Source organism: Melopsittacus undulatus, chromosome Z, assembly GCF_012275295.1.
Source record: "Melopsittacus undulatus isolate bMelUnd1 chromosome Z, bMelUnd1.mat.Z, whole genome shotgun sequence".
In the NCBI taxonomy this organism is placed as follows: Eukaryota; Metazoa; Chordata; class Aves; order Psittaciformes; family Psittaculidae; genus Melopsittacus; species Melopsittacus undulatus.
In genome coordinates, this window is record NC_047557.1 from 21,567,983 (window position 1) to 21,591,971 (window position 23,989).

Here is a 23,989-nt window from a genome sequence, read left to right on the forward strand (position 1 = left end):
GATACTTTATGTGGAAGTTTTTCTATGTAAGTGTCACTAGGTGTAACTAAATTTCTGTGCAGGCTGTGTTCATGTAAGCTATGGATGATAATACCAGTTCTTAGCCAGCTGCTGGTGTTAGTTTAATCTGGTAAGGAATTTTATCTAAAACGTATCTAAAAGTAGTTTCCTCTTAGCTCTCCATGGTGATTTTACTGGAACATTGATAAAAAGTGGGGGAGAAGTCCACTTACCTTGCTAAGTGTAGTCTGTCTCCCAAACTGGCTTTAAGAAAATTTAGCAAGCCCTTTTGAAGTTTTCTTGGTCTTCTCTTGTTCTCATCAATGAGGGCTGTTGGCTTTCTGCACTAGTATCAACCACCATGTGAAAATTTGAAACCTTTTGTTTAGCTGTGAATTGTATTTACAGATGTTCTGGGTGATTTTTTTTTTTTAACAGTCTTACAGGTACTGCCTGAGGATATGTCTTTTTTTCTCTTTGAACTCCTGTTGTACACCATCTCCTGTCTCTTAAATGGTTATGCTTTCCTTACTGAAATACTCAAGGTATGGCCTAAAGTTCAGCGTGTTTGTCCAAAAGCTCAGTGCTGTTTGATATGCCACCTGGGTCAGAAGAGCAGAACTGCAATCTTTATTTCACTCATTCTATGCAGTACTTACTGATTCAAATGTGAGAGAGATCATTTATCAGCAATTGCAGCTCTCTTTAGAGTGTGTTTCCTTTGTTCTGTCTTTAATATCCTCTTAGCCCACTGTCATATCCAATTTTTTTTTTTTTTAGCATTGATCATAGGATTTCTTGTACTTGCATTTGAGAACATGAGAGCTGTTACCATCCCTCTTTTGTTGTTGTGGCTGGCAGGGAGACTGAACCTGAATAGTACTGAATCAAAGATAACTTTTTTTTGTTTGTAGGCATCTGGCACTTAAAAGCTGTGTGAGGACAAAGACTTCAAGAAGTGAATTGTTTTAGTCATATTTCAGTGTGGTGATGAGCTTCTGAATTGTGATTTCTTTTTTTCCAGAGCTGAGTTCAGAAAACCTCAAGAATTGCTTTAAGATCATCAATGCTTATATTTTCTTATCATCATCAGAATTTTTACAGGTATGTTACCATTGTATAAAGATTCATATTAGCATCTTAGTTCTATACTGGCAAACTGTTTTTTCTCTCATGTTGGAAAACCTCATTCACACAAACATTGATACTCTTAATTAAGTGTATGCAAACGTATTGTTCTAATGTTAAATCTTTATGGATCATGGTGGACACTCAGATCAATTTGAGAAATATTACTATTTTGAATTAATGTTTTGCCAATTGATTTAGTACTTTGGTACCTGAAAAGGTCCTGTGTGGAGCAGTAGTAGTTACTCCTGTCAAATTAAAATGGTCATCATAAATTCTAGCAGGAGCAGAACTAGAGACATTATGCCTTGTTCCCACTCCCTCTTCATTAGAAATTTCATTGAGATTGATATTTTAAAAAAACCTTGCAATGTTGAAAACCATCAAAATGCTTATATTAGATTTTAATTAGTTCAGGAAAGAAGATCATTTCAGTAAACATGATCTTTGAAGAAAAGCTGTGTCTTTGGATATATGTAGTCCCTGATCCGTTGAGTTTTGAAAAATTATATGTATATATGTAGATATAAAACATGTTTGCATAATACCTTTTTTTCGTTTAATTTCAGATGTATGCTTCAGTCTTATGCCAGTCATTTTGTAGCCTTTTGAAGGACATAACTACTGAAGGTCAAGTTCAAGTTTTGAAGGTATAGTTAAAAATGATGCCAGATACTCAGCTCTGTTAATTCTGCTACTGTTTTTTGTTTGTTTTTTTAAGTTAGAGTAGTATTTTAAAGTATGATGAATGCAGAACATGTGGAAGGAAACAGTTTATTTAGCACACATTGACACTTAGAATCAGTGGTGTTTTAAACTACATATTTAAAGTGTGTGCATGTGTATATAGAGTGCTTATACACACACACATATATTTTTAAGAATATTACTTTACCAAAGAGAAGGTTAGTATAACCTTAAACAGAGCACTCTAAAAGATAATTATCTAGCACAGTTTCTCTGCAGTGCTTTCATTACTTTTGATTCCTATGTTGTCCTTAAGTAATGAGTTCTATGGTAGTTTGAGTCCTCTGTGTAGATGATTTTAGACGAAGAGTCCCTGATGTCTTTCCCACTTGATTATTTTCTAGATTACTAGAGAAAGGTGGTTAGTGAGGGCTTAGATCTTTATGAAATTAGCTTGTTCTACAGCCTGACAGCAGCACGTTTAAATAGCCAGATGACTGATCACTGCATTGTGAAGATAATGGTGTTTACAGAAAATCTTAAAAGCATTGAGGTGCAAAATAAGAATTGTGTTTGGGTCGAAGTAACTTAATTTAATCTTTGGCTATCAGTGGACTCATCAAAGTTGTGGAAAGCTAATCAAAGTTGTCCATTTGTAATTGAATTTCAGAGTGGAGAAGAGTACCACAGTATAACACAAATACATTTACACCTATAATTACAAAGTAAAAGGGCAAAATCAATCTGATTAATGAGTTTCAAGGGTTATCCAAATTCAGTTTTCATATTGGTTCAAAATTCAGAAAAAAAATTAATTATTTGGAAATTAAGAAATTAAGAACATTAAGAAATGATTCAACCCTAAAGTCAAAATCATACTTACATGTTAATCCAGCTTAATTTTCACTGTTCCTAATAAAAATGCACAAACATAATTATCTAATTGCTGTATCTAGCCATCCAAATCGGGAGTTTTGTCTGTACCCCATCAACCAGTATTGATCCCTTTGCTAATACAAACAATAATAGTATTATATCTGCTATTTTTTTGACATTAGTTTTGCTTATCAGTGTTCAATACCAATAAGAAAAAACAATAATACAGTTCAATTTTTGTAACTGCACATCTGAAAAACTGGCAAGATATGTGATAAGTCTGGTGATTCTCCTGCTCTAATCCGCTCTCATGAGACCCCACCTGCAGAACTGCATTCAGCTTTGGGGCCCATAGCACAGGGGGGATGTGGACCTGCTTGAGCAGGTTCAGAGGAAGCCACTAAGGTGCTCAGAAGGCTGGATCAGGATCACCTCTGCAATGAAGATAGGTTGAGAGAGCTGGCCTTGTTCAGCCTGGAGAAGAGAAGGCTCTGGGGTCACCTTCAAGCAGCCTTTTAGTACCTAAAGGCAGCCTACAGGAAGTCTGGAGAGGGACTCTTCATGAGGGAGTGTAGGGACAGGACAAGCGGAATAGCTTCAGATTGAAAGAGAGTAGACTTAAACTGGACATTAGGAAGAAATTCTTCACAATGAGGGTGGTGAGGCGCTGCCACAGATTGTCCAGGGAAGCTGTGGCTGCCCCATCCCTGGCAGCGTCCATGGCCAGGCTGGGTGAGGCTTTGAGCAACGAGATCTAGTGGAATGTATCCCTGCTTATGGCAGGGGAGTTGAAACTGTACGACCCTCAAGGTCTCTTCCAAACCAAATCATTCTATGACTCTGTGTGTTACTAAAAACTGTTTAGTTGATTTTATGATTAAATAAGCAACTAATGTTCAAGATTCACATCTTTTTCTTGCATTTCTGTATGACCACTAGAACCTTACAGGTCTAGAGCCAAGCTTTTCCAGTCTGTACTGAATGTTGGATACATGTGCTCTCTATCACATTCTTTTGTGTAGACTACATGCATTTGTACTGTGACATTTTGTTCAGTCTTTGCTTTTGGTGTAAGTTGCTATTGTAGTGGCAACAACTGCTTAAATAGAGCTGATAGGTTTTTCAGAGTACTAAAACCAAAAAATTCCCACACAAACTTCAGTGGTATTATGACAGATTCTCACAGCCTCTTTTCCACTCCATCTGGTTACAAGGGGAAAGCCCAAACAGCTGCGCAAAAGAAAGCCTGAAGAGCATGGGGCAAAAAAATTACTGAGGGAACAGCTCATGGTGGGGAAAAACAAAGACTGAGAAGTGAAGAGTAAAGAATGTAAAAACTGTGAGCCAGAGCAGGGTACTGAGAATAGCACATCTTGGAGCACTTGTGATTCTTTGATCACCTGCAGAGAGATGGTAGAACCTAAGCAATATGTTACCCTAAAAATTAGTCAGAGAAACTAAGACTCAATTTCGAGTTCTAGAAAGCAGCACTCCTCACTGCAGCGCTGGGCACTGCATCGTGATGTGAATCATTTTGCAAAGGTGAGCGCACCTGATACTTGCCAGCAGCAGCTATATATTTTGCATACTCATGCATATTTACTGTGCTTCCATGAGCTAATTATAATGCGCTTTGTGCTGAAGGGGGGAGGGGTCTCTGGTGATCGCTGATATTTTTCCTCTCTGTCTTCACTGAATGACCTCAGTGCTTGTGCACTATCAGAAGGTCCCAGTGTTGAGTTAGCAGCTGGTATGTCCTTGCTTCTATTCTGTTCCAGTCTCGTTCCACACTGGGTGCCACTCTGCTGCCTTGAAGTCTGGCATCCTTGGTCTTATTTACTGTCTCCTTAGTTGTTATCAGTCCTGTGATGTTCCTTCCCCCATTAGCTGAGCATTGCTTTCTCTCTACGTGTTAGTACGTTAGAAAAGTTTGGTCCGTTCTATTCTGTTAAAGGCACATACACTGTTGTTAGTTTAAAATTTAAGCCTACATTTCCCCCCTTTGAGACTTCCAGGATGTACATATATCCTGTAAGTCTCATTCTATACCCTTTACCTATATTTTATTCTAACACACAGCTGTGACCAGCAACTATAAAATTAAATCATGATACATGAAGGGATGCAGACACAAATTATTACTATAATGATCACAAACAAGTTTAACAATATCCAATTTGGTAGCCAAGAAGTAAGTCCTTGCCATAATTTTTCAAATCCCCAGTTAGTATCATCTCTAACAGCCTGATGTAAGATCTTTGCTTCCAGATTTCTACTCGATCTGTGGGTATTCTGCCACTCAGGTCTGTGTATGTGCGAAGAGCTATGTGTTCTGCAATGTTACCTCGGATAGGCTGGATACCTCAATCAGTAAGGCTTGTGTAGCATCTGGGAGTACAACACCCAACAGACATGTTCCAGTCCACCCTGGGGAAAGGTCTCTTCTAGTAGTATTACTACACAATCAATACCACCCTTTCCTTTCTGGAACATTCCAACAGCCAGTCCGGGCTCCCTTAATCTGGAGTTGCGTTGTCTAGCTACAGTTTAGGAAATGTCTTACTAAGGTATTACCAGAGCTAAGTTTTATCCAGTGCCAGCAGGTATTATCTAAAATCCTGTTTCCCCTGCAAAGACATACCACCAGAGCAAAAGACAGTTGGTAAGGCTGCCCTTGCATCAGTTCATATGGACCCCCATGGTTCCTTGGCTGTATTTGTTTCTTTGACAAAGCAATTGGTAGGGCTTGTAACCACGTTAAAAGAAGTTTCTTGACGTATTTTGATTGTAACTTGAGTGTCTCATTCATGCATTCCACTTCCCCACTAGGCTGAGGTCTGTATAGGGTATGCAGATCCCACTTGGTTCCCAAACACTCTCCCACCTTTCTAACTACTTATGCAACAAAGTGCAGACCTCTATCAGAGGACAAGCCTGCTGGTACACATATCAGGGTATTATTTGATTTCAGTTTACTACTTCATGAGCCATATTTTTGCAACAAGGGAAAGCCTCCAGCTAACCAGAAAAGGTATCTATTAGTACATACATATATACCTGAGCTTGTTATGCTGTGGCAATTCTGTTAAATTGCCAATAGTCTGCTGGACAATTGCCTTTGTTGTTCCGAGTGGGAGGGGGGTGGGGTGTCTCTTAGCGTGGTAAAAAACGTTCACACTCTTTATAACACTTTCATAATTCCATCCATTTGCATACTCAGAACTTAGAGCTTTAAAGTTTTAGCCGTTGATTCCATTCCCCCATGAGTTGCCTGGTGGTTTTCCTCTCATAAGAGGCTGGGCAATTATTACTTGGTGTAACCCACCATCCTTCATCATTCTTCTTGTCTGATTTCTCATTCTTTGTTTGATAACTTGGAATTTCATTATCCAAGCACTGATACTTATGAGGCAATATTAATAAAAGGTCCCCACCCACAGTTTCTTTGACTGCTTTGTCGGCAACATGATTTCCATTATTCACTGGAGTGTTAGCAAATTGATATTCCCTAAAGCAAAGTTTGACTTTCTGACAATTCCAGAACTCTCAGTAACTCCATCAGCTAACTTAGATTCCTGTGTGGATGTGCTGGGGAGGATGCAGGGCTTCAGCCTCTATTATCTTATTTTTGGTTACCACAATGTATCCTACTTTTCGGTTTTCATAGAGCAGCCACCATCCACAAACAGTTTGTAGTCTACATCCTTCAGGGGTGTATCTTGCAGGTCAGTATGATAGGAATACACCTGCTCAATAGTCTGTAAACGGTTGTGAGTCAGCATTTCTGTTTCTAGATTGGTTGTCAAAACCACTGCTGCGTTCAAAAGATTAGTTAATTTCAGTTCTATGTCCTCTTGTTCTGAAAGCACAGTCTGATATTTTAACAGCCTTCTTGGGTAAAACCAATCGACTGTATTTCTGTTCCAGAATGGTTGTTAGCATGTCAAGTACAAATACGGTCCATTTTTGTCCCAAAGTATTTAATAAAATTTGGTATTAGGGGCTCTAGTCATTTTCTTGCTTCCAGTTTTATAGGATTTCTGTCTTAAGCAGTTTGATATTTGGTTTCAGATGAATAGTTACTGGTTCTGCATTTTGTGATCTTCCCAACGCTGCAGCAGAGCAGCCCATGCTAGTGGGGTGCATTCTCCACTTACTCTGGTATATCCAGCCTAGTGGCTGGTTTCTGTAACACAAGAACACGGGCCTCCACAGCCTTTCCTTCGGGAGCCTACATCTGAGTTTTCTTTCTTTAAACCTAATTTATGCATGTAATTTACTCAGTATATCTCTGTCCAGTAACAGCCCAGGGCACTCAGGCATGTAAAGAAATTGAAAGGGTCAACATCTATTTGCCAATTTTAAAATTTAAAGGTTGGAAGAAAGGCTGGGTTCCTGTCCATCCTGTGGCACCAGTGACTGAAGTGGTTTGTTTGCTTAGTTGCCGTTTACAAGTATTTATAACAGAATAAGTAGTTTCTGTTTCTACAAGAAATCTTATCATTCCCCAGTCTGCTGTAACCAGGGGTTCTGCTGGGGAGGGTTTTGACTCTCCCCCCAGTTGTCCTCAGCCCTCATCTAAGGTAATAATTTCCTCTGCCTATCCTGACATTCCACTAAACCTCCAGTGTTTATTTTTATTCTGACAGTTCTCTCTTCCAGTGCAGCCCGTGGAGTCTGTTCACAAACCTTTCACATAATCCTTCTTTCCCCTCCTCCCAGGCCGCTCCCCCCTCTCCTGGTTTCTTGTGTGATAGCTGGAGGCAGCAATTTTCCTCCTTTTTTTTTTTTTTAACCCTAAGCATTCCAGTTTTATTCAGGGGCTTATCTTACGCCCCCCACATATATAATAACCTATTTGTGGTTGAAACCTTACACACTATACCCTCAATACACAATATTGTATTATATTAATACTCAGATATATATTAATAATCAGGGACTCAAATCTCTTCCCCACCACCATCTGAACTATTTCAGGGAACTTGCACCAGGGCAGTGGTGGTCCGATTCCTATAGGTCTCTCAGGCCACATTCATTATTTTTGCCTAATCATATTGGTCCTTTCATTCCTTCCACCTATTCAGGATCAGTATTAGTATATTTGTGCATCACCTCTTTTAATCTTTCCACAAATCCAGAAGGCAATTAATTTATATCTTGCTTTATTTCATATAGCTTAGATGAGTTCAGCTGCCTTGGGGACCACATTTTTAATACCAAATAAAATCCATCTTTGATATTGCTTCAAAGCCTGCCTGTCCTAGTCCCGATTAGGATCTTAGTTAGGATCGGTGGTAGGTACATGAAGATTCACTGTGCCTGCCATTATTTGTTGCTCTACTGCGATCCAAGCCGTACAAATAATCATATTCCCACCAACACTCTCAAAAGCGTGATACGTAATTACCAGCTACTTGTTTCCAAATATTCTAATTATAATGGTAAAGGAAATCATTACCATGATCGGACCATCACTGCCCACAGCTTGTCTTAAAGGCACAATCACAGTTTCTCCTTGTTTTCCACTAGTTTGCCCTGCTGTAGGGCAAAATCCGTCAGTCCCCCTCTAACATCTCTTTCCAGTGCCTGTGCCTTTTCTTGTGCTTGATTCTCGTCAGCACCTTCAGGCCCCGGGGGGGCCGCCATCAAATCCAAATCCTCCTCTGTATTCCTCAAATGTTTAGTGTCTAACTATACTGCACAGAGAGCAGCAGTGTTTAAGCAAATTTTACTGTCTTTCTCCAAAGACAATAGTAACAGGTCCTGGAGCACAAAATTAAAACTACAATCCTTTTACCATTACAGATGATGCCTCAACATGAAAAACATTTCCACATAAACTACTTCATCCCACTTTCTGTCTTATCTGAAGAGTAACATCACTTGTAACAAAGTATTATAATTAATCATGCTGTTCACAGGCCACTTTTTCTCTAAAATCCAGTTTGTACAACAGCCACCACTGATTACACTATTTTACCAAACTCTGCCAAGTAACTGAACCACCCAGGGATCCATCACTTTGTTCCAGAATCTCCCGAGTGACCAAGCCACCCGGGGGTTCACCAGTTTGTTTCCAGAGTGTGGCAAAATGCAACCCAGCAGGCACCTTTTCAGGATTCCCACTTTGGAGGCAGTGGTACCCTTGATCCTGACCTCTGCCCAAATACCAGAATCTGGACAACTAGAACCAGAAATAGACTACCTTTACCCACGTGCAGGTTTCTTTCTGGTAAGGGACCAAAAAGAATGCCTTTTTAAAGAAATCAGGAGTCTTACCGAGGTCCTGAGTTGGTCCGGGGAGCTGTGGTTCCTTTCAGGGAAACTCCCCGACATTGGCAGGAAGGTCCCAGAGACTCCCCGGATCCGTGGGAAACAGGGCAGAGAGTCCCATAAGAGTCAGCTGGAGAAATTCTCTAAGACTCAATTTGGAGTTTAGAAAGCAGCACTCTTCATTGCAGCACTGGACACACATGAGAATCATTTCGCACATGTGAATGCACCTGATACTTGCCAGCAGCAGCTACATATTTAGCTTACTCATGCGTATTTACAGTGTTTTCAGGAACTAATGATAATATTTGCATTCTAATTACACATGCAGTTTATTCTGAAGGGGAGTCTCTGGTTGCTGATAATCTTCCTCTCTGTCTTTACTGAATGACCTTGGTGCTTGCACACACTCAGAAAGCCCTAGTGCTGAGTTAACAGTTGGCATGTCCTTGCGTCTGTTCTGTTCCAGTTTTGCTCTGCACTGAGTTCCACTCTGCTGCCTTGAAGTCTGGCATCCTTGGTCTTATTTACTGTCTCCTTAGTTGTTATCAGTCCTGTGATGTTCCTTCCCCCATTAGCTGAACATTCCTTTCTCTCTGTGTGTTAGTAGGTTAGAAAAGTTTAGTCTGTTCTACTCTGTTAAAGGCGCACACACACTATTGTTAGTTTAAAATTTAGGCCTACAAATGGCGACAGAGCAAAGACATGGAAATAAGCCTTAAACTCTATGCCAGCCCACCTCATCATGCTGCTTTTCCTGGAGCCTTATCAAGATCTCGCCTTCCAACCCACCTTATTAGTTTTGCCAGGGCCAGAAGGAGTCTGATGACAAGGTGCTTGGCTAGGTGGGTTTTTCACTTGGCATGTCATTTTTAATTAGGTCCATTATGCATATCAGGTTTGCAGAGTACCTCACTAAATAGTTGCAGTTATTAAAAGGTCAGTGTCCTACCAGGACTTTACATATAGATGAGTATATGTAGTTCTAAAATTTTGGTTGAAGATTTTTAAATGTACTTTATTAATTGTCTAATTTGCTTTTGTTCTTAAGGTTGTGGAAAATGTCCTAAAAGTAAACCCTGTTTTGGGTCCTCAAATGTTTCAACCACTTCTCCCATCAATATTCAGGGGCATTATAGATGGGGAGGTAAGAGTTACTCTAACTACGCTCTACTTTTCATTTTGAACAGGCAAGTACCCTCAGTATTCTGGCCCAGTTCTTTCATATTGGTGTTGCATTTTGTCTTGTTTTAAGAGCATCTGATAGATTTCTCACAACTGTTTTAGAACGCTATAAAAGTAACATAGTGGTGCAAGAGTTAAAGAAACATATCCATCACTTACTTTACCATCTAGTGTTTATTTTAAGAAAATAACACAAGTTTTATTCTGCCATTCCATCATTGCTAACATTGATATGGTGCTGTGACTTAGATCCTTTGTACTTGGAGTTTTCTGCTGAGATTTTTCAAAGATACTTACACTACTCCTTTTTAAGTGTGCCTACATCAGAGAAAAAGTGGGCAAGGAGAAAACTGATCTGACCCTTTTCTAGCTGATATATCTAATGTGAAGAGCTGAAGGATGTGAGAGTGCTTTATGTAAGATGCCTTAAGATTTTGCTTAGTTAGATGTCTTATTTTTCTGTCTCTTTCCATTCAATAATTTCCATGTTGGATAAAAAGGAGTAAAATCCAATATGCTTTAACTGTGTTGAAGCAGGAGAGAAAAAAATAATTAGCAGGATTAGTGGGTGGAATTCTCTACGTTTTTGAATTTTTTGATCAAAACAATTCTTTTTTTCAGAGTTGAAGACTCAGAAAATTTGGCTCCCTATATTATTGAGTTAAATGAGATGCTTCCAAGATTAAGTCAAGTAATACTACTCAGCAATGTACTTTTTGCTGTACAGAACACAAAAAACACAGTTTGTTTGAACTTGTTTGCAGTTTAAGAAGACACAAAACTGCAGAGTGGATTATTAAAATGTCTTCTGATTTAAAACTAACAAATTCATTGCTCTCTATTGAAAAAGGTATTAAACTGAATTAACATTTTCAGATAAATGTTGGGATTTGTTTTTCAAGTAGGCAGTTCTTCAAAATACTTACTGTTACATTGTTAGATGCCAAATTGAATACACAGAAATCTGTAGCTTCTTTTAAAATTAAATGTAATAACAAAAAGACAATAAACTAATGAGCTTATTAATGTATCCAGTTAATTTTGAGACTTGAAAATTAGTTGCTGGCAAATGTATTATCGCTCCTCTCAGTGAAATAGGTAACAGCAGTTTCAGAAATACAAAGTGCTTCCTAATGTTACTAAAATTGTAAGTACATTTTAGCAAAAATCAACTTTGAAGGTAGTATTTTAACAGCACAATAATACTGTTTATTCCTTAAGATGCAGGTTTTTAAATTTAAAATAAAATCACCTTGCAAGGTGTCTTGGCTGCTCAGGGAAGACTGATTTTGAGATTGCTATATTTTCCCCATTGTAACAATTAAGGAACTTCGGCAACGGTTGCTTGCTCAGTCTTTTGTTCTTAGAGGCTTTTAAATTACAACTTGTCATTTCAAAATTAATAAATGCATGCAAGTATTTTCCATGTGTTTCTGCTCTGTATGTTAAGTATTTTTCTCTTAATTATACTAAGACCCTCCCTTTGTTTTGGTTTACTTTTGTTTCAGAGATACCCAGTGGTCATGTCTACTTACCTGGGCATCATGGGTAGAGTTCTACTGCAAAATACAAGGTTTTTTTCATTACTTCTGAGCGAGATGGCACATGAATTGTGTCAGGAGGTAAGGATTTTTGTCTTGGTTATTTTGATTCGACTCCATGCTAGTCTTGCATCTTCTGACCTGAAAGAACTTTTTCTTCTGTTTGCCACTTTATTCTCCCCAGGTCCTTCCCTTGAATGTCCTTTAACAACTTTTATAATTTCCCACAATTACCTTAAGTCATCTCACTATAAGTTTTATCTAACCTCTAAATTATCCTCCTGCTGCATCCCACAGTAAGTCATATAAACACTTCTAGTTTGCATGGCATTGCAAGGTGAGACTTCCTTGCCTTTGTTCCATCTTGATGGGTCTTGCACCAAGGAATAATGGTCTAATCATTCTCCAGTGAGTTTCTAGGAATATCAGCTTCAGTGTGTTCTGGTTTCACTAATGAGATTACTGAGGTTCTTTGGCTACGAAGGTTCTACTGTGTCTTTCAGTGATTTTTTAGTAGTTTTTTTAAAGTACAGTGGAGTTTTCAAAGAGGTAAAGACAAGACTTTTTCTATTTGTCACCAGTGAAGGTGAAACAGAGTAAGTTCATATGCTTTGTGTGTATTAAGCTATTACAGGAAATCTGTTTAAGTCAGACATTATTCTGAATCAGTGCTTTGTCAATTGATTAAATGCATTTCTAACATCTAGGTTACAGTTAGAATCATAGAATCAGAGAGTAGTTAGGGTTGGAAGGGACCTTAAGATCATCTAGTTCCAAATCCCTTGCCATGGGCAGGGACACCTCACACTAAACCATGTCACACAAGGCTCTGTCCAGCCAGGCCTTGAACACCACCAGGGATGGAGCATTCACAGCTTCCCTGGGCAACCCATTTCAGTGCCTCACCACCCTCACAGTAAAGAACTGCTTACTTATATCCAATCTAAACTTCCTCTGTTTAAGTTTTAACCAGTTATCCCTTGTCCTATCACTACAGTCCCTAATGAAGAGTCCCTCCCCATCACCCTTATAGCCCCCCTTCTGATGCTGGGAGGCTGCTTGCTATGAGGTCTCCATGCAGCCTTCTCTTCTCCAGGCTGAACAGCACCAACTTTCTCAGCCTGTCTTCATATGAGAGGTGCTCCAGTCCCCTGATCATCCTCGTGGCCCCCTCTGGACTTGTTCCAACAGTTCCATGTCCTTTTTATGTTGAGGACACCAGAACTGCACACAGTATTCCAAGTGAGGTCTCACAAGAGCAGAGTAGAGGGGCAGGATCACCTCCTTCGACCTGCTGGTCACTCTTCTTTTGATGCAGCTGAGGATACGGTTGGCTTTCTGGGCTGTGAGTGCACACTGAAGCTGGCTCATGTTCATTTTCTCATCAACCAACACCCCCAAGTCCTTCTCCGCAGGGCTGCTCTGAATCTCTTCTCTGCCCAACCTGTAGCTGTGCCTGGGATTGCTCCCACCCAGGTGTAGGACCTTGTACTTGTCATGGTTAAACTTCATGAGGTTGGCATCAGCCATCTCACAAGCATGTCAAGGTCCTTCTGGATGGCATTCCTTCCCTCCAGCGTATCAACAGAACCACACAGCTTGGTGTCATCAGCAGACTTGCTGAGGGTGCACTCAATCCCACTGTCCATGTCACCGACAAAGATGTTAAACAACATCTAATGATGAAGGGGGCTTCAAGGCTCGGAAGCAGTGCCATACAAAATTTAAAAAATACTTGTTGCTTGCTACTTCTGTCAGGTATGCATAACTGCATGGTGTCTATCCAAGACTGAATAATATAGTCAGTTAGTAGAAAAATTACAAGAAATTATTTTCTACATATGTTGAAGTACTCATAAATGAAAAGAAAGTTCTGTTTCCCATTGCAGTCAGATCAGATTCTTGGTAACATGATTGAAATGTGGGTTGATCGGATGGATAACATCACACAGCCAGAAAGAAGGAAACTTTCTGCTTTGGCACTGCTTTCGCTTCTGCCATCGTTGAATACGTAAGTAAATGTACATTGCCTTAAATAAGTATGGTTCAAAGGTCCTTAATATGTTTTTTGAGGTATTTCACAATTCTCCCTATATACATTACAGTATTTTTATTGCCCTTCTTTTGTTTGTTTGTTTTGGGTTTTTGCTGGGGTTTTTTTTGTTTGTTTTTTTCTTTTTCTTTGCCAGGAGGAACATTAAAACAGAAGAATTTTCATGCTGCGTTACATTAACTTCTTACATGGTTTCATAGCAATATAGTAACCTTTCTTGTATTTCATAGAAAATGTCATTTTCTATGACGAAGTGAGGAAACAGCACTGTATATTTTATTGTCCATTCTCATATTGAATTACCTGCTTCTGTCACTTGTGATAAAGGAGTTGCTTTGGTTGGCTTGTTACTATTTTGCTGTCCTTTCCAGAGCACAATGTTTGTTCAGTTTTCTTTCCTGTTGTGGATAGATCTGAACTTTCATCCCAGTTTTCGTGTTTATGAGGTTGAATGGAAGAATTGCTGTGGAAGACTATGAAACACTTTTTATCTGTAGATACTGATAGCAAGCAGCTTTCACTGCTGTCTTTTCCCTAGCTTCCATCATTGCTGAATATACATGCAGAATGACAGTTTTTAATGAAAATGCTGAAATGTGTGACGCTGACTTCTACACTGTCACTACTAGAATTGATCTGTAACACATGGTTAGGTGAGAGTTCAGACAATATTTACCTCCAGATTATTTTTGTCTGTTTGAAAGTCAGGAAGGCAAAACTTCATGAGTTCACATTTAGTCTGCCGGATTTCCTGAAAAGTCTTAAGTATTGTCTGGTGAGATTTTACATGTTGCTCACAAATCTTAAATCTAAGTTAATATATGTAAAATTGTAGAATATGTAAGTCACTACCTAAAAGATCAGCAAACTCTTTCATGTAAAACTTCAAGGCTTCATTGCTTTTAGTGTATACAGAAGCTTTTAATTTTTGTCCCAGATCATCAGGATAAACATCGAGGCAAAGGTGAGCCATGCAGCTGCTTTATGAGGAAGCTTTTGCTTTTTTTTCCCCCTCTAGTAAATGTAACAGTACTATATCTAAGCCCATGTATACTATCTAGTATATATCTGAAACTTAAGACACTGAACTACATGTCTGTCTTCCTGTGAAGTTTCTTTTAAGGAGAGGAAGGAAAAAAGAAAAAAACCCTTTCTTTAGGTAACTGTTATTTTGAACTGCTTTCAGCTGCTCCAGATTTCCTGCTGAAAGAGCCAATTATTTCTGGCAGTCTATAACATAATAAAACCTTCTGCACATGACAGCTTTATTTTTCAGATACTCAAATGATTTAAGAAAGCTACTTCTCAAATAAAAAGCTTCTTTTTAGTGGACATATTTATGTCAAAGCTATGAAAATTTTACTGTACAACTGATAGACTGCCAGAGCCAAACATACCTTCAGACAGAATGTGCAAAATTGGTTCTGTCAAGTGATTGTTCCTTCCGCTACTGAAGAACGTGAGTGACTCTGGTTTTGCCATTTCATGGGAATTATATTACATAGGCTTGCTGCACCTCACATCTGAAACTTGGGTTAAAAACAAATTTTCAAAAGTATGCTTCTTGTGCAAGTCCATTTGCAAAGTGTAAGCAAAAATGCTCTAAAAATAGTACAGTATTTGATTTGTACAAAAAACATTTTCATGAAAAGCTTAAGTAATTTTTCCTGTTGGAGTACCTCACTAACCAGGTTCCTGATTAGATATTATTTTGGATGTCCAAAGCTAGCTCAAGATTTCTTAACTGCAGAGACAGAACAGAATTTTGTGTCCCAAGCATGGCTGTGAGATGAGCTCATTTGGGAAGCCCATGCTGAGGGTGGTACCAGGAGCAAGCTCAGATTATAAAAGTTCTGCTGTAGGGAAAACAGGCATCTGTGCTGTGTCTAGCACTCCTGAGGATTTTGTTTTTATTGCCAGTTGCTTCCCCTAGCTTTTAGACGGAGCTGTCCCAAGAGCATCAGGTTATTTCAGAGAGGAAAGACAGGGCATAGACAAAAGTAATGGGGCGGGGGGGGGGAGGGGAGAATGAAGATAACAGTTATTTTTATTCTTGTCTTAGATTTGCTTTATGGATAAAATGTTGGAAAATATTAAGGAGTGACCCTTTTTTATTTGTTTTCTAAACTCTATAGTATTACTTTATTACTTGTAGGCGCTTTTTTAGTTGGTGGTTGTGTTTGTGGACTTGGGACTTCCTGCATTTTAGGGGAAGGTAAAGTTTTCATCATTATTCCTTTAAAATTGGTGTGGCACAGTCATTTCCTATTTCAAAAATAGCTTCTATGATAGTGTCAGGAGTGAAGGATTTTAGAGCAGATAAGATTGGAATTGCTGCAGAGCATCTGTAGTTCACGGTGTTTCTAAGGCAAATTAGTTGGACTAAGCAAGTTATAAAGCGACAGTTTATTAGCCAAACTATAGCCTTCTTGTCTAGGCAGTATCATCTAGAGAGATGTGCAATGTCTTTAGTACCAACAGTACCACTGCACTTTATCATGTATGTTCTTAGATTCAGCATCCTGTTTATCTTCCTACATACAGCTGCACATTGTGTTAGTGTTTAGAAGTTCATATTAAAAAAAAAAAAACAATAACTGCTTCTTCCCTGATTAGTGTGTTGCAGCACTTTTTCACTTAGCAGCAATTTCCTGGTATTACTTTGGGATTTTACATAAGCTAAGTACTACCTAATTATCTGCATTTGCTATCTCAGTCTGGCTTCTCAATATTAGCATTTTTTATGTCTGACTGATGTATGCATCCTTACTTTCCACATTTTGTACTCTTCCTGCCTGTTTGTCACTTATATTCACGTGCATTTTCATTCATCTGTTAAAAGCTCTTGGCACTTCATAAAGACTTTCATCTTTAAACTGATGTGTAGAACAGTATGATCCAGTAACAAGATGTAGGTAGTAAGGACATGCTTACAGAGTAATTATGTGTCCATGTCAGCATACAAGAGAAATATGCATAGACACAAAATAACTAGAACACTCTGTTTTTTTTTGGAAAACATGAAAAGGCTTGAAGTTTAGTGGAAGAGAATCGTATCTGTCTGGGATGTGAGATATGAGAGGTGACAGCAACCTGGATGAGTACATTCACAAATGTCATAATTTCCTAGTCTTCTTTAGTCATATTCCACTTTGTCTACGATCTTAAGGGTGTCTTTGTGAACCTACAGCAACATTTAGCTTAGCTTTGTGTGGTACCTGTAAGCAGGGGTAGCAGTTGACACCATGTTGAAAGCTAATCACTCCCCTTTTGTTAGTAAGTGTTATTAATGCAGTGCCTGTCATTCTGCCAGGTTTGCCTTTACTCTAAGTCAGTACCTTCCGAAAGAGTCCACTAATTTTGGTGCTTGCAGATAGGTTTATTCTTGGCGGAGTTCCCAGTGCAGAGTGGTACTGCTTGCTCTAAAGTAGAGGAGACTACTGACCTTGAAATACAAAGCATTTTAACTGATCTTGTCTTTTTTGTTTTAATTTTTGGTTACACAAGTAGTATTTCCAGATGCCAATGTTATGTTTTCCCCTTTAAGTCAAATGTGTTTATCTGAAAAATCTAGTGTGAGGGAAAGGTTAAGAGCCTAAGAGATTCTCCGGGTTGTTCTACTCATTTCTAATCATTATATAAATGAATGTCTGCTTTTTCTCATTATATAGCAAATCTGGTATGTCAGCCAATGAGTTCTGCCAATTAGATAATTGGTATTCTGTGAGTTTAAGTACTTACAGTATGCAATTATAAATCATCATTAGGTTATTACAGAAGTTTTCCCTCTGTCTTTTGTTAAAGTTAGTTTGTTAGAAATTTAATTTTCCTTTCATGAAGCTGTCTATATGTAATGTTAGGAAATGGCAAGAAAGTGCCTAATAAAATACCAGGTTGTCCTTCAGGGTAGTTACATTCTCATTTTTACAGTCAGAATTTGTTACGTAATTAACTTCTACAGTGGCCTTTTTTTACAGAGATGATACTCTGAAGCCACTTTTTTCTTTTTTTTTTTATTCCTCTAGTCAAAGATGAGCTCACCCACACATCTAATAGACTACTGGTGTTAAAAGTTGCTCTTTAAATTATGATCTTGCTGTTGTCATCCATGTTTGGCCTTGGATTTGTTTAGTTTTCCTGCCAGATAACAGGGCAGTTTTAATGACAAGAGTGAAAAATCTAGCTTTGGTCTTTCTGTGAGTATCAGTCTGCATCATTTGGAGTGTTACATATAGGACCACAGCTTTCTTATTGTATGCCACATCATAGCATTGAGAGGATGCGCTTTAAGTTTTCCTTGTTCACAATCACCTGATTGTTAGCATGGTCTGGTCAGAAACAAATTATCATTCCCCCTAAGACCCATAAAGCTTGTTTACAAGGGAAAATGTACCAAGTGATGGCAAGGGATTATGTCACTAAATGCAGCTGAACTGCTGCAGAAAACTGACTGCAGTCATAAGCAATTAATTGCTGCTGATACCTTAGGGTTTTCTGTGGGCTGTATAAAGAATTTCAAAAGTATTTCCTAAAACTCTTTTAAATACAGTCTACCCTCAAATTGAACATTCAAATTGAACATTTTAAGGATATAAAAACCAGCAAAAGATGATAGTGGACTAAAGAGCTTTCTTCAAACCTTTTTATCTTTTTCCTCCATAATACTCAGTTTGCAGGTTTGCAAATTAGTTATTGAATAAGCAGTGATTAAAGTGTAGCATATTATTAAAAATGCATAAAAATAACAAGATGGTAACAAACATAAACCCAAAAATCCAAAAACCAAATGAAAAAACCCCACAAAACCAACCAAGCAAAAAAAAAACCCAAGAAAAAATAGAACAAAACCCCAAAACTAATACAGATTTGTAGCTGTTTTTTCTCGTGAGTTTATTCTGAGGTGTTTTGGTACACCTTCTTATCTCTGCCCCATACTCTGTCAAATTTAAGACTGCCTGAAACTAGCTGCCTGAAAAAGCTGAGATTTTTGGTGACTTTTCTTAACAGTGCCAGACTCTTATCATAGAATGCTTCAGGTTGGAAGTGACCTTAAAGATCATCTAAGTCCAACCCCAGGGACACCTCCTACTAGACCAGGTTGCTCAAAGGTCCATGCAACCTGGCTTTGAACACTGCCAGGATGAGGCATCCCGAACTTCCTTGGACAGCCTGTTCCAGTGTCTCACCACCCTCATAGTGAAGACATACCTCATCTAAATGTCCCCTCTGTCACTTTAAAGCCATTCCCCCTGGTCCTGTCCCTACATGCCCTCGTAAAAAGTCTCTCTCCAGTTTTCTTTTAAGCCCCCTTTAGGCACTGGAAGCTGCTCTAAGGTTTTCCCTGAGCTTTCTCTCCTCCAGGCTGAACAACCCCACCTCTCTCAGCCTGTCTTCATAGCAGAAAAGCTCCAGTCCTCAGAGAATCTTTGTGGCCTCCTCTCTACTTGCTCTAGCAGGTCCATGTCCCTCTTGTGTTGGGAGCCCCAGAGCTGAACACAGTACTGCAGGTGGGCTCTCATAAGAGCAGAGTAGAAGGGGAGAATCATGACCCTCAATTTGTTGGTCATGCTTCTTTTGATGCAGCCCAGGACATAGTTGGTTTCTTCACTGCAGACACATACTGCTGGGCCATGTTGATCTTGTCAGTCAACACCCCCAAGTCCTTCTCCGCAGGGCTGCTCTCAATCCATTTTCAGCCTATACTTGTGCCTGGGATTGCCCTGACCCAGGTGTAGGACCTTGCACTTTGCATTGTTGAACTTCATGGGGTTCCCAAAGGCTCACCTGTCAAGGTCTCTCTGGCATCCCCTCCCTTCAGCATATCAACCAAACCGCACAGCTTGGTGTCATCAGCAAGCTTGCTGAGGGTGTACTCAATCCTACTTGGCTATGTCCATGTCTGTGGTAAGATAACAAAGTGGTTAACAGGAGACTGCGTGTCACTGCAAGAACTTCTGCAAAAAATAATGTTTCCTATTCAGGCAATATAATGAGAAATCAAGGGTTTAAACAAAACACCAGGGTTCGATATTAATGAAATGCCTAGTGTAAAAAATATATTTTTAGGAAGAAATATTTCGTGTTCTATTTTGTGTTCTGGGTATTCTCTGTAGTAATTTTCAGGAAATGCCCTAATTGTCTTCTCGTTTTGTAAATTTTTAGAAGCTTATCAGTTGCTAACACCAGGTGCGTGCTCATCCTGTCTCCTAAGCTAGCAGGTGGTGTACTGCTGAAAACTGTACAATTGGATTTAGTTCTGAATCAATTCCTAGAAGGCAAAGTAGTTATTCTGGCTGAAAGTTGTGAAAAATACTTGTCTTTGAGTTCTTTAAGCCTTTTGGTTTGAATTGCATTCATACTGAGTAAATACCTTACTGATTTTCTGTTTTGAACAGCGTTTACTACATATTGCAGTGAATAGTAAACACTAAATCTAGAAATAGTTATTCTCAGCATATCACATCCGTGAATATCATTGATGGCCAACCTTTCTTATTATTCTGTTACTGCTCACTCCATAAAAGACTTCATTTTTCTTGTGGGTTTGAATGACAAATGCAGTTTATTGGTGCAATAATTATTTATTACTATGTGAGAATTTAAAAATTTCTGAAATTGAGCTCTTAGTTTCATAAAAGCTTTATGCCATATTATTTTTAGTAAAGTCTAAAGCCAGATAAGATTTATGGAAGGGAAACTTATCCTCAATGGGAAGAATCAGTCTCTAGTTTTCACTTACTTTTCTCAGCATGTTACAAATCCTGCTTGATAACTTAAAAATAATAAACACCAAGGTTAAGAAGAAAAATAAGTTAGACAGAACTTCATGATTTTGAAATAGGTTTTTTGTTGTATGTTTATATTTACAAATGTTTAGTACCATGGGTTTATGAAACAGGAATGTGTTTTCTGTGTTATTAATTTGGCATTACAATTTCTGTATTTGTGTCTCCTGTTTGTAACTGCCACTGTTGCTGTTGTGAGGTTGGATTAGCAGTCTGTGAACAGAGAAATTTTCAGTAACTGAAGCAGAAAATCAAGATTTTAAAGTAGGCGGGAATATTAAATGCTAGAAGAAATCTGCAATGTTTGAGATATAATCAGAAATTTTGAGATAATCTGGATACTAATTAGGAAAACAAAAAAGGAATTTGAGGTCTGATAATAAGGTGTCCACTGTAGGTGTTACTGGATATTGGTAGATGAAATGAGATTAAATGTTGATGTGTATACTACCCAAGCAGGAGGTTAGTAGCTGAATTACTTTGACTTGCAGTAGTATCTGAAGAATGATATGGGCAGGACGTGATAGCTTTGGAAACAAAACAAGAAAGTTGTATCATAGACCACCTGTGGAAAATAAAAGCAGAAGGAAGAAAGACCTGCAAGAGGAGGTGCTTGCTAAACACAGTGGGAGGGTAACAGGTATTTTCACTCTTATAAGCCCAAAAGAATAATTACATAGCTAAATAATTTTTTTTTTCTCTTTTGTGAGCTTTAGCTTAATTTTATAGTGATCATAAGAATGTGCATGTGTACGTTGTATGAGTCTATGAAGTGCTCTTCAAAAATTGACTTAAATACACTTTAAAGGTGGGTAATTTTAGAACCTGTTTTCAAATTTATTGCATATTTTTCTGCTGCTATACGTAAATTGGAGTTGGATGGCTACTTTATGCTAACTAATATTCATAACCTGAATTACATTTGCTTTAATCTAACATGGATCAGTGAGAAAAATAGAGGTGGTTTAGAAAGGCTGTGCTGGATGCAGTGCTTCTATGTACTTTCAATTACTTTGACCCGTCATTTTATGCACAGTTTGACAAATTGCTGTTGCTCAGCTTCATGCTTGTGTTGACAAGGAGTCATTGTTCAACTAGGTTTTAATATGTTAAAAAGAATGACATTCATATTTATTAATATTAGTGTATTAAGGTAAAATTCATTTCAGGATTCAAAAATAATTTTCCCTGTTTCAACGTGAAGTTGTATTCATATGTAAACCTGGTATTGCTATCACTGGAGAGCAAAATTTGCAATAAGTAGAATATACCTCTATTAGAGTTGCTTAATCTCATTTGAAGGAAAAGTTTGAGGTTTTCTGTTTGTTTTTCTTACAATTTTCAACTAGTAATAATTTCTGTTATGTAAGTTCAAGCCTATTTCAGAAATGTTGATCCAAATTGTATGTGTATCCTAGTCTTTTTATAGTTTTCCCCTAAATCGTGTAAGTTATGTGGCTTGTATTTTGTCTGTCCTTAACAGATACACCTTTCAGATGCTTTAACAATGTGTTCTATTAATGAAGCAATGCCTGAAAACTGCAGTCTGATTGGATCTGCAGGCCTTCAGATGCCATATTTATAAAATGTGAGACGGACTTTCTCCAGATCCCTTATTGCAAAGTGAAAGGAGCCATTACCTGGAGCTGTTATCTGGATTAAGACTTTTTTCTCATTTTGCACTGATCTGAGAATCAGAAAGATCAGCACTGTGCTCAGAACAGCAGTGGCAGTTAGGGTTTGGGCAGAATTCTTATAAGGTACCTTTAGTACAAGACCACAGAGACATTCAGCCACTTACTGGACACCAGCTTTCAATGATATGGCAACTACTCTGCTGCTTGGTCTAAATTTTCATTCTACCTAATATCCCAGAAAGGTTCAGCAATTCCTTCAGTCGTTCTGAATATGTTAATTCTGGCATTTTGCAAAAAGGGAGACTTAATAACATAATTCTTTTAAAAAGTTTCTTTATATTAGAATGTGATTATTTTAGCCCTATAGGATTGTTTCATACAGCACATCTTGGAAGAAATAATTCTAAGTTATTTCTTACCCACCGAAGTATCAGCATATATAGGCTATAAGTAGTGAAGCATAGGTAGGAGATAATATCCTGTTTGAAGTAATTTTTCATTTTTTGTCAATCTCTGTTTTTCCCCTCACCTCACTCTATTTTATCTGGATAATAATTTTTAAATTATTATCTCCTCCATATTCATGATAGTTCTCTCGTCATCCTGAGAACTGTGTTTTCCCTTTAAGTAAATGACATGCTATTTTATTTTACTTTCCTTTATATCATAGAATCATAGAATAGTTAGGGTTGGAAAGGACCAATGATGATTTAAATACCATGAAAAATATAAAATCTGAAAAATAAATCTAAACAAAAATCAGTTTTCCTATTGATTAAAAAAAAAACAACAAACAAAAAAAAACCCACAAAACCAAATGCAGTTCAAATTCTGGGTTGTAACTGATAAAGGTTATGTCTAAAGTGGCCCATGGACGCACTATATTGGTCTTGCTGATTTACTTAGTTTACACTAGATACTATAAGGGGTATTGAATCTAATAGAATTGAAGGGCATTAGGCTTTTAGTTTTTTAAAAAAATATTCCCTTCCCTCCCAACTCTAGATAATTTTGTGAGCTCAAGTTGAAAAACTGAAGTATTTCTCTTGATCGTAAACGTTTTATGGATTTCAGACGTAAAAAGCTAGTTATGTATGGTGTCATGTTTAAACCCCAGCCAGCAGCTAAGTTCCATAGCATTGCTTGCTCATTTCTCCCTGGTAGGATGGGGAGAAAATTGGAAGGGTATAAATGAGAAAAGTCACAATTTGAGATACAGAGAGCTTAGTAGTTAAGGCAAATTCTGTGTACACAAGCAAAGCAAAACAAGGAATTCATTCACCACTTCCAGTGGACAGGCAGGTGTTTTGTCATCTGCAGGAAAGCAGGGCTCTGTCATGTGTGATGGTTACTGCATTCCAAACATCCCACCTTCCTTCTTCTCCCCACAGCTTTATATCCTGAGCGCGATGCCATATCGTGTGGAATATTCCTGAGGTCATGAGGTCAGTTGGTGTCAGCTGTCCTGGCTGTGTCCCTCTTGATTTCTTGTGTACCCCCAGCCCACTTGCTGGTGTAGTGAGGTGGGAAGCAGAACATCCCTGAACTGAATGAAAACATCACTGAATTATCCACACAGTTTCCAGCACAAATCCAAACCGCATCCCCATACCAGCTACTATTGAAGAAAATTAGCTATGTCAGCCAAAACCAGCACATAGGGTCAGAAACGTTTCTGAAAACTTCAGAAATGTTTCTTCTGGCAGAATGTGGAAGAAAGTGTCTTCAGAGGCATGTCCTTGTTTATTCTGCTTCCTGTGTTCATGTGCTTCATGCGTTTCAGCTTGGATTATTACAGCCAAAGATATTTGGGTGGTATCT

General features: G+C 38.3%; 1 protein-coding gene across 3 annotated transcripts in view; it reads left to right on the forward strand.

The window, feature by feature from the left end:
• IPO11 (importin 11) overlaps positions 1-23,989 on the forward strand; it is a 97,600-nt gene that overhangs the window by 51,644 nt on the left and 21,967 nt on the right. For all 3 annotated transcript variants that reach the window (XM_034072735.1, XM_034072734.1, XM_031051528.2), the window contains 5 exons: positions 1,025-1,104; positions 1,698-1,778; positions 10,019-10,114; positions 11,661-11,774; positions 13,583-13,704. In XM_034072735.1, the coding sequence (XP_033928626.1) occupies positions 1,025-1,104; positions 1,698-1,778; positions 10,019-10,114; positions 11,661-11,774; positions 13,583-13,704 (493 nt within the window). The remainder of the gene's footprint in view (positions 1-1,024; positions 1,105-1,697; positions 1,779-10,018; positions 10,115-11,660; positions 11,775-13,582; positions 13,705-23,989) is intronic.